Source organism: Denticeps clupeoides, chromosome 4 (genome assembly GCF_900700375.1).
Source record: "Denticeps clupeoides chromosome 4, fDenClu1.1, whole genome shotgun sequence".
NCBI classification, from domain to species: domain Eukaryota; kingdom Metazoa; phylum Chordata; class Actinopteri; order Clupeiformes; family Denticipitidae; genus Denticeps; species Denticeps clupeoides.
The window spans coordinates 688,956-699,783 of NC_041710.1; the positions used below are offsets into that span (position 1 = coordinate 688,956).

At 47.2% G+C, this 10,828-nt stretch overlaps 1 protein-coding gene across 2 annotated transcripts; it reads left to right on the plus strand.

Annotated features, from left to right (window-relative positions):
- Nucleotides 1–2,357: 2,357 nt before the first annotated feature.
- On the plus strand, nt 2,358–10,540 carry gpt (glutamic--pyruvic transaminase). 2 transcript variants are annotated; one of them, XM_028978098.1, is made up of 12 exons: nt 2,358–2,474; nt 2,707–2,839; nt 5,118–5,207; nt 5,287–5,395; nt 5,488–5,621; nt 6,330–6,573; nt 6,926–7,005; nt 7,671–7,807; nt 7,945–8,119; nt 8,239–8,394; nt 8,476–8,588; nt 10,039–10,540. In XM_028978098.1, exons 2-12 carry the CDS (start codon nt 2,720–2,722, stop codon nt 10,127–10,129), a joined length of 1,449 nt encoding a protein of 482 aa, XP_028833931.1. In that variant the 5' UTR covers nt 2,358–2,474; nt 2,707–2,719; the 3' UTR covers nt 10,130–10,540. The 2 variants fall into 2 exon arrangements, with proteins under 2 accessions (XP_028833931.1, XP_028833929.1); XM_028978096.1 differs by lacking the exon at nt 2,358–2,474 and having other exon boundaries at nt 2,486–2,839.
- Nucleotides 10,541–10,828: the final 288 nt, after the last annotated feature.

Consider the following 10,828-nt stretch of genomic DNA (forward strand, 5'->3'; position numbering starts at 1 on the left):
TGGTTCATAGGCGAGTGTGTTACCCACTAGGCTACTACCACCCTGCACAATGATGCAGTTGCATCACTTCACAAACAATTTTAGTCACATTAAAGTACTAAATAAGTATAAGTGTATTCAAATACATTTTATTTTTGTATATTTTTCCATTTGCATGAGGAATAAAACTACATTTATGACAGTGGAATTGAGTTAAAGAGCCTATTTGTGGTAAAATAAGGGGGTAAGAAATACACTCTTGACTAGTGCTTCTCCCACAATCCTTCATTTCCAATAGAACTGAGCTGCTGAAGGCGCTCTGGAGTTATGAGAACGAATACTTAAATACTTGAGAACATGACACTACATGGGTCATTTTTGGATTACAGTTACTAGAAGCCTACAGGTCTGGGAAATGGGCAGGCTACTCCATAGCATCAATGCCTTCATCTTGCAGGAACTGCTGAGACACTCCAGCCACATGTCATTAATGTCATTGTCATTAGGAGGAACCCAGGGCCAACCGCACCAGCATATGGTCTCACAAGGGGTCTGAGGATCTCATCTCGGTACCTAATGGCAGTCAGGCCACCTCTGGCGAGCACATGGAAGGCTGTGCATTGATGTTCCATCCTGGATGAGCTGCACTACCTGAACCACTTGATCTGGGTTGTAGACTCCGTCTCCTGCTACCACTAGAGTGAAAGAACCACCAGCATTCAAAAGGGACCAAACCATCAGCCAGAGAGCATAGGATCTGAGAAGTGGTCTGTGGTCACCACCTGCAGGACCACGCCTTTATTGGAGACGTCTTGCTAATCGCCTATTATTTCTACCTGTCCATTCCATTTTTTGAGCAGTGTATAATTAGATGCAAAAAAGGAGGATAGAAATGAGCCTCAAGGTTCCCCAGATGTTGGTGATGCTATAAATACACAAAATAAATGCACAAACCCTCACTGAGTGTGATGTCAGTGTGACTAAATGCAGGATTTTTATATGATAAAAAGTCATGCACCAGAACCTGTGTCCAAGTCTATTTAATTACTGTTGCTGTTGAACAGTGCTGAGCAGTTGGTGTATGGACCTGCAGTGCATGTTTGTGGGCAGGGGGCGTGGTACCTGCGGAAGTCCAACAGAGGGCGGGTCAGCTGAGGAAGTGGAACTGAGTGCGGGTTCGAGTTTCCAGGGTCTGAACGTTCTTTAGATAGGAACTCCGCACCAGGAAGTCTTTGCACCAGATATGCTCAGACACCAAAATTACCTATAAACCAGGCATACAATTAACAAATTAAAATCATGGCATAGTAGTACCAATGCAGATGCCTGTGTTAGCATTAGAAAGCAGGGCGAGATAAGTCATGTGCTTGATTGATTTGCCAGATGCATGTCACATGGTCAGTTTTCAGTTGCTCAAACCTCCAGTTACCATTCTGTAATTGTGCACACAGGCAGGGTGCACAATTAACTCATAGATGTGGTAGAGAGAAGAGCCTTCGTCAGGCCAGTAGCAACCACACTGCTTCTCTCCATCCTCTAAAAGTGGCGTCATCATTACAATAACTGTACAGCCGTTCTCCCAAACCATCTACACACACACACACACACGTCAACACACATTTACATACACTAGAGGCCATAGTTTTGGGCCCAACCTTATTCTGATTCATCTAAATGTAATTACAAATGCAAGAGTCATCAAACTAACCAGTGTGTATGTGTGTGTTTGTGTGTGTGAGTGTATGTTTGTGTGTGTATGTGTGTGTATGCGTGTATGTGTGTGTGAGTGTGTGTATGTGTGAGTGTGTGTGTGTGTGTGTGTGTGTGTATGTGTGTGTTTATGCGTGTGTGTGAGTGTGTGTTTGTGCGTGTGTGTATGTATGTATGTATGTGTGTATATGTGCGTGTGTGTATATAAGTGTATGTGTGTATGTGTGTGTGTGTTTATGCGTGTGTGTGTATGTATGTATGTGTGTGTGTGTGTGTGTGTGTGTATGTGTGTATATAAGTGTATGTGTGTGTGAGTGTGTGTGCATGTGTGTGTGTGTGTGTTTGTGTGTGTGAGTGTGTGTGTGTGTTTGTGTGTGTGTGTGTGTGTGTGTGAGCGTGTGTGTATGTGTGTGTATGTGTGTGTGTGTATGCGTGTGTGTGGGTGTATGTGTATGTGTGTGTGTGAGTGTGTATGTGTGTGTTTATGCGTGTGTGTGTATGTATGTATATATGTGTGTGTGTGTGTATGTGTGTATATAAGTGTATGTGTGAGTGTGTGTATGTGTGCATGTATGTATGACCTCCCCAGGATCTGGTTGTGGATGTTTTCTGGTTTTAATATAAAGTCCAGTTGAGCGTGTAAATGTGGGAGGAGCTTCACGTCTCCGCGGCTCCTCCCCCCGACCAGAATCTCTCCGCGGACCCGGTCGGATGTGGATGAAGGTCTGCAGCCTGTGGACTCGGTAACCGGAGAAGAGCCCGGACCAGAGCGGCGCGTAACTGAGGTGGGTGGGACGTAACGGGACTTGAGTGGATCACAGATTGCGCGACTGTCCGGCTGCTGTTGTGAAACTCCGGCCTGTCCGGAGGTCCAAAGGTCTCTCGGTGGCGGCGCCGCTTCTCCTCCGGCCGCTCCGCGCGTCAGGACGCTCCGCCGGGCGCAATGCTGGCGCGCAGGACCGTGGGTCTGGTGTCCCGCGGCGGGCCCCCGCTGACCCCCCGCTCTCCCCCCGGCAGGTCCGTCCAGCGGATGATGGCCGAGAAGGTGCTGACCGTGGACACCATGAACTCCTGCGTGAAGAAGGTGGAGTACGCGGTGCGCGGACCCATCGTGCTGCGCGCCGTGCAGATCGAGAAGGAGCTGAAGGAGGTAAACCGGAGCGGATGGAGAGATGATGTGTGTCAGGGTCCTCACCACCTTTGACCCCGTAGTTGAAAGTGACTTTTCCGCTTTGTCCCAGGTCATCAGTGAGGGATTTAATGAACCAGTACAGTCTGTAGACTTTATATGGCATGCGGCACGCTGGTGGGGGTCTGAGTGTGTGGGTTCCTGCCGGGTTGATGATTGGGGGCCACGGCCTCGTCTGTGCCGCGTTTTCGGATGAAAGTGCATTACGCAACGCCTCCACGCACCACCTCCACCCCACCGCCTCCAGAGGTGTCCCCTCATCTGTTGCGATGACCTTGGCCATAACTACTCTGCCCCATGTAATCTGCGAGAACCCCAAACTCCAAAAATGTGAAGAATTTCTCAAAACTGGTTAAACCTTCTGGCCTTCAGCCGCAAACAAGTTGTAACTTGGTCTACTAACTGTATAGATGAAGGTACTTGTCACATGTTGGACATTCGTGCGCTACTTTTGATTGTGCGTGTAGGTAAAACTGAGGAATTTAGCTACACCCCACAATATTCCGAGGCCACATGGTGAACAGAAGGCAATAAAACCAAGTCACACACAGCCCTGTTTGATCTGAGATAACCTCCTGAGAGATGAAAGTCCGTCCTGGGTTCCTCCTCCGAGATTTCCCGTTTATTCCGTAATCGTGGTGCGGTGGAGGGAGTGGGCCTCGGAATATCGGTCTTCCAGCTTCCGAAGATCACAGTGCGCGTCATTGTTTGCCGAGTCCCATATCCACGTGAGCGGAATTCTGGGACAGAAATCCATTAAAAGGGACATGACAGGGACCTTGTGATCCGGGCCTCGCTACCGGAATGATTAAACCGCGGCCAACTCCTTCCTCGCAGGTCAACGTTCCGGTTCCGCAGCCTGGAACGGGGGGTTTGGTTTCAGCCGAAGAAAAGCAAACACATTCCTGTTTCTTGCACACGCACACACGCACACACACGTGCTAATGAAAGGATGTGAAGGTGAACAGCAGACACCTGAGAGAACCCGGGGGGGGGGGTGACACTTTCGTCGCCGTGGAAACGGTAGCCGTGACGTGGCGTTGCTGTGAAGAAGAGGGCCGGGTTTCGGGTTTCGGTCTTCGTACAGCCATTCCCATTGTTCTCCCTGGGACAAGGTGAGGGGAGAAGTTTCTCCTGCAGGAGGGAACGTTCCGGGACGGAACCCGAATCCAGCCGCCTGCAGCTGCAGGGGGAGTAACGCGTTCTCTCCATTCCGATTGGCCGCCGTGGATGGAGGAGGTCGGCGCTGGGCGCGGGCAGATGAACGAGTTCCATGTGGCCCGCCAGCTGAGGAGGGGCCGTGGAGGCCCCACGCTTCTTCTGTCCCCGGTCGGTTTGAGGACACGCTGTTCTCCTCGTACTCCCTGCTGAAGCCGGCTTGTTTGCTCTCACGATAAGTCGAGGGCCCCTGAGTTCAGATTAAAGGCTCACCGGGGACCCGTGATGTCAGCGCCACGCCACCAAGCGGCCTATTGACCGCAGTTCAGTCCGACTCTCAAAGCCAAGGTCATGCAGGTCCCCTGTCACCAGTCAGAAATGCTGAGGAACGATCGTTTCGACACCCCCGCAGTCGTCTGGGTTAAATATGCCAGTTACTGCTAATGGAGCGCGGTGGCAACAGATGCCCCATGCCAGGCATCCATGCCGGGCATCAATCATGTCACACACGGCAATAAACACAGCAACATGCGTCCAGTATATCAATCAGCAACGATATAACATTACACGATATTATCTTATCTAGAGTGACTTACAGGGACAGTCCCCCCCCGGAGACACTCAGGGTTACGGGTCTTGCTCAGGGACACGATGGTAGTAAGTGGGGTTCGAACTTGGGACCTGATCGTCTGGTTCATAGGTTGGTGTGTTACCTACGAGGCTATTTAATGTTTTTATGGGGTTTGCTTCCTCAATATCTGAGCTCAACAAACAAATTTTGTTGAAATATGAAATGTAAAACTGCCCAATCTGGCAACAAGAGCTCAGTCTGTTTGTGTCCCTGATGTTCATGGTTCATGTGTTCATGTGTTGACATGTTTTTTATTATAATGCCTCACGGATTAGATATATAAACAAAAATACTGTCATAAACACATTCTAATAGATATTTCCTATTAGAATTCTATATGTTTCGTGCATTTATGCCTGAAAATCATTATAAAATACCCCACTTTTGCCCCACTTTTTATGCCATTCTTCCGGCTGTCTGCTCATTTTTCTTTTCAATCCTTCGCCTCAGGGGGTCCAGAAGCCGTTCTCTGAAGTGATCAAGGCCAACATTGGCGACGCCCACGCCATGGGTCAGCAGCCAATCACCTTCTTCAGACAGGTACGCTGGCATTCGGCCTACATATTCATATGAACTGACGTGACGAACACGGAGTGGTGAATACTGACCGCCGTTTCAGGTCCTGGCCATGTGCTCGTATCCTGAACTGCTGGACGACGACAGGTTCCCCGAAGACGCTAAAGGCCGAGCGCGGCGCATTTTGCAGGGCTGTGGGGGACAGAGTATAGGTGTGTGTGTGTGTGTGTGTGTGTGTGTGTGTGTGTGGTGATGTCTCTATGAACCAGCTGCAGCTGTGTTGTTCTCTCTGACACGCACACAGGGGCGTACAGCGCCAGCCAGGGCATCGAGTGCGTGCGGCAGGATGTTGCCCGCTACGTTGAGCGGCGGGACGGAGGGGTGCCCAGCGACCCCGACAACATCTACCTCACCACGGGCGCCAGCGACGGCATTGTGGTACGGCCCGTCTCTCACCAACACTTCCTGCTTTTCAACGCATGGAATCTCGCACAGCACACAGGTCGTGGGGTCATGGTGGGTCATGTGACAGCATATAGATCAGTAACACCACCGCTGGAGGTCTCGCAAAAAGGACACATCCATAAAACCTGCGAGTACAAGCGAAGCCGGATAGTTTATCTACACAGAAACGGTCCATTTCAATTTCACATTATAATAATATTAATACTTGTTTATGTTGCATATTTCAGACATCTGAATGTAGCTTAAGGTGATTGATTGAGTGGAGTGATTGTCACTTGTGATACACAGCACACGGTGCACACAGTGAAACGTGTCCTCTGCATTTAACCATCACCCTGAGTGAGCATTTTAATTTACGAATTAAAACAACATGGAAAGAGTGATGAAAATTACAATTGTTAACGCATTATTTATACATATTTATACCTGCACCTTGGCACAACGCAGATGACAGTAGAACAGGGTCTCAAGGTCGTCCTCAGCGCCGGATGTCCACCGAGTTCCGTCCAGGAAATGATGAAGGTGGCATGTTGGAGCAGATGGAATCTCTCCAGGAGAGGTTCACCGTCCACATTAGTCGGTGGTCAGGGACTCACATCAGGGTCACGGCTGGGTTGAAAATTGTTTCTGATGACTTTGCATTAAGTGCGCTGTGTGGGCGTGGCCCCCTGTGTCCGTCAGACGATGCTGAAGCTGCTGGTGGCGGGAGAGGGCCGCTCTCGCACCGGCGTCATGATCTCCATCCCCCAGTACCCGCTGTACTCCGCCGCGCTGGCAGAGCTGGGCGCCGTGCAGGTCAACTACTTCCTGAACGAGGAGCGCTGCTGGAGCCTGGACGTCAGCGAGCTGCGGCGCGCCCTGGCCGACGCCCGGCGCCACTGCAACCCGCGGGCGCTGTGCATCATCAACCCCGGGAACCCCACAGGTACGAACTGCTCCTGTACGCAGGCCATCAAAACCACGGGACCCCTGGGGGCCATGGCCGCAAGACGATTGCAGGCTGGTAGCGGCCTAGTGGGTTAGACACTCAACTCTGAACCCTAAATCCCAGGTTCAAACCCCACTTACTACCATCGTGTCCTGAGCAGGACACTTAACCCTGAGTGTCTCCAGGGGGGGACTGTCCCTGTAACTACTGACTGTAAGTCACTCTGGATAATGCAGTAAATGTAAATATCAGATTGAGTCCTGCAGGCCCCTGACACTTATGTCATGACATCTGAAAGCTACAGAATGGACTGAATTCAGGACTTGAATGTCGTGGTTCTCTCTGATAGGTCAGGTGCAGAGCAGGCAGTGCATTGAAGACGTGATCCGATTCGCTGCCAAAGAGCGCCTGTTCCTGATGGCTGATGAGGTCGGATCTCTTTCTTTTCTTTTTCTCGTTCCTTCACTTCTCTCACGGCCGTCTGACTGTAATAAAAAAAGGGAAGATTCCCTTTGGATTCGACTTAATATTTAATCACAGTTAAAATGCCAAATCACGTTTGAACTTAATAATGTCATTTGTTACTTAAAAATCTAGCTGAACTAAATTAACATGTATAGTTTGAAATAATTATGGTGGTGGCCTAGTGGGTAACACACTCGCCTGTGAACCAGAAGACCCAGGTTCAAACCACACTTACTACCATCGTGTCCCTGAGCAAGATACTTAACCCTGAGTGTCTCCAGGGGGGGACTGTCCCTGTAACTACTGACTGTAAGTCGCTCTGGATAAGGACGTCTGGTAAATACTGTAAAATTAAATGTAAATCATCACATGATCTTAAAATAATATGAATCACCTGGAACCAATGAAGTAATAATTGAATAATGTTGTAATAAGTTTATTTAATTCCAGTGTAGGAGTGATGAGAGGAGTGACTGTTTTAGACTGTTGATGTTGCTTCAAAGACATTTACAAGTCATATGGTTCCTAAGGTCGGACGATGATGGAAATGCTATTAATATTAGTGCAAGAATACATAAATACAGAGCATGTCCTCTCTCTCTCTCTCTCTCTCTCTCTGTCTGTCTCAGGTGTACCAGGACAATGTGTACGCCGAGGGCTGCGAGTTCCACTCGTTTAAGAAGGTTCTGTTCGAGATGGGACCGGAGTTCTCCAGCACCGTGGAGCTGGCGTCCTTCCACTCCACGTCCAAGTGCTACATGGGAGAGTAAGAAAAACTTCTCCCCTCATCATGTCGAAGTAGCTGGGACGAAAAGAACAAATTAGCAACATTTTAATTGATCTTACTTCAATGAATAATAACGAAACCGGAACGAAGTGTGAAATGTCCACTTCTCCGTCCAGGTGTGGTTTCCGGGGCGGCTACATGGAGGTGGTCAACATGGACCCCGAGGTGAAGGCCCAGCTCACCAAGCTGGTTTCTGTCAGGCTGTGCCCCCCTGTGCCCGGACAGGCGCTCATGGATCTGGTGGTGAACCCCCCCCAGCCGGGAGAACCGTCCTACAGCACCTTCATCAGGGTGGGCGCTTCCTGCTGCTCTTACGCGGTTCAGTCGGTCCCGACACGGCAGGCCAGATGCTCTGCATCGCCACAGGAGGGCGACGTCTTCTCACTGCTGCACTCCCCTCCACCTTGCAGGAGCGGAAGGCCACCCTGAGCTCCCTGGCCGAGAGGGCCAGGCTGACGGAGCAGATCCTCAACACGGTGCCGGGCATCGCCTGCAACCCGGTGCAGGGCGCCATGTACTCCTTCCCGCGCGTCACCCTGCCCGCCCGGGCCATCCGGGAGGCCGAGGTGCCACCGAACACCCACCTCTCTTATCCTACTCCATTTAACTGTGTCTGACTGTGTGTGTGTGTGTGTGTGTGTGTGCAGGAGAGAGGACAGGCCCCTGACATGTTTTACTGCATGAAACTGCTGGAGGAGACGGGAATCTGTCTAGTGCCGGGCAGCGGGTTCGGACAAAGAGACGGAACTTTCCACTTCAGGTGACCTCAGGCTTTAATACAACTATAGTGGTTTTTAATATAACTATAGTTTTAGGTGCAAGTTGTCATTTTAGTCTTTGTCACGTCCAGGCTCATTTTATTCTAGTCGAGTTTCAGTCGACTAAAAGTCTGAGTATTTTAGTATTTTAGTCAGAATTATCCATGAATATTTGAGTCTAGTTTTAGTAAATTAAATTGACAAAAAAGTCAATTTTTTTTGTAATGCAATTATATTTTACCCAGTAAATATAGAACAAGTACAGAGAGTACATTTTCTTTTAGTCAAACTCATTTCATAATTAAAACAAGGTTATCTTATTATTTTATTACTGTTACCTTATAGACTCAAGAATACTTTCACATATCCACGTTTCTCTATAACCCACCACCGTATATCTATAACTCACCACCAAATATCTATAAGCCACCGGCATATATCTATAACCCACCACCATATATCTATAACCCCGCCACCAAATATCTATAACCCCGCCACCAACTATCTATAACCCACCACCATATATCTATAACCCACAACCAACTATCTGTAACCCGCCACCAAATATCTATAACCCACCACCATATATCTATAACCCACCACCATATATCTATAACCCACCACCAAATGGTCTAGAACCCACCACCAGATAGCTAGATAACCCACCACCAACGAGCGAGAACCCACCACCAGAGAGCGAGAACCCACCACCAAAGGGCTAGAAGCCACCACCATAGAGCGAGATAACCCACCACCAACTATCTATAACCCACCACCATATATCTATATAACCCACCACCAAATATCTATAATCCACCACCATATATCTATATAACCCACCACCAACTATCTATAACCCACCACCATATATATTATAATACACCACCAAATATCTATATAACCCACCACCATATATCTATATAACCCACCACCAACTATCTATAACCCACCACCATATATCAATAACCCACCACCAAATATCTATAACCCACAACCAACTATCTATAACCCGCCACCAAATATCTATAACTCACCACCATATATATCTATAACCCACCACAAGCATCCTGAAATATAAATAATGAGCAAATTGAGGAAGTGATGGCATCTCAGCTCCTGAATAAGGAAGACACAGGAAACAGAAATACTGCATAAAAATAGCTGAGAGGAAAAAATATTTTGTCTCATCAACAAAAATTTTAATACAGTTTTTATTTTGTGAAACACATTTACTCCTATTTTTATTCATCAGCAATATTACTTGAGATATTTCATTAAAGTTATCATCACATGACCAACATTTACGTTGCGTCTCATGTTATTTCCTTCAAAATTTTCTTTGACACAAACACAAAATAAATTATGATCATGTTTCTCCTCGGTCACCCTCTATAACAACTGGTTAGCACCTCGTGTCCTGACCTCCATCTTCCTCTCTTTTTTTTGTGGCAGGATGACCATCTTGCCTCCCACAGACAAGCTGAAGATTCTCCTGAGCAAAGTCAAGGACTTCCACCAGCGTTTCATTCAGCAGTACTCCTAACCAGTCAGCCAATCAGGGACAGCGGAAAGTGCCAGAACCAATCGCTCACCAAGTGCCTTCTCTGCACAGACCCAACCGACACAATCTAATCAATCAGGGATTAAATCAGAGATAAATTTTATCATTGTTTTAACAAGTTTATATTTAATACATAAATATAATGGAAGTTTAGTGTGTGTGTGTGTGTGTGTGTGATTATGTGATTGTCCAAATCATTCTCATGGTAACTGGTAGTACGAGTAAAAATGAAAAGCTGCACAGATACATTTTGTACATCTTTCTAATTCAAAATGTATAATTTCTTCTTCATTCTGATTTATTTTTCGTATCAGTAGAAATGGAAATGAGGTCTCTCCACCAGTAGGGGACAGAATTGTCCAGTCATTCAATAAACCAATTTCAATGACTTTCTCTAGTGTCCTCTATAATATATGAAACCTTTGTCAATACTATTATCTAAAGCCTCAATAATATCAGATTTATTTAATATCAGTAACGTGTGCTCATACTTTTAAAGAATATTTATGAAACATGTCGGCTCATATTTTAAATCTGATGCCAAGGTCCTATAAATTTAAATGATTTTAATTTGGAAGGGAAATGTAAACATTAATTTGATTGAGTTTAATTTAGCTCTTTTTTTTACTCTTGATATATACAATTACAAAAAATAGGTCTTATAGGCCAATAAATTGCAAA

What these genes read in the sequence shown, in the direction of transcription:
- gpt (XM_028978096.1), top strand. Translation starts at nt 2,633, where the DNA reads ATGCTGGCGCGCAGGACCGTGGGTCTGGTGTCCCGCGGCGGGCCCCCG. An exon ending in TCGAGAAGGAGCTGAAGGAG is followed by an intron (nt 2,840 to 5,117) that starts GTAAACCGGAGC and finishes CCTTCGCCTCAG; the next exon opens with GGGGTCCAGAAGCCGTTCTC. An exon ending in CTGTGGGGGACAGAGTATAG is followed by an intron (nt 5,396 to 5,487) that starts GTGTGTGTGTGT and finishes ACACGCACACAG; the next exon opens with GGGCGTACAGCGCCAGCCAG.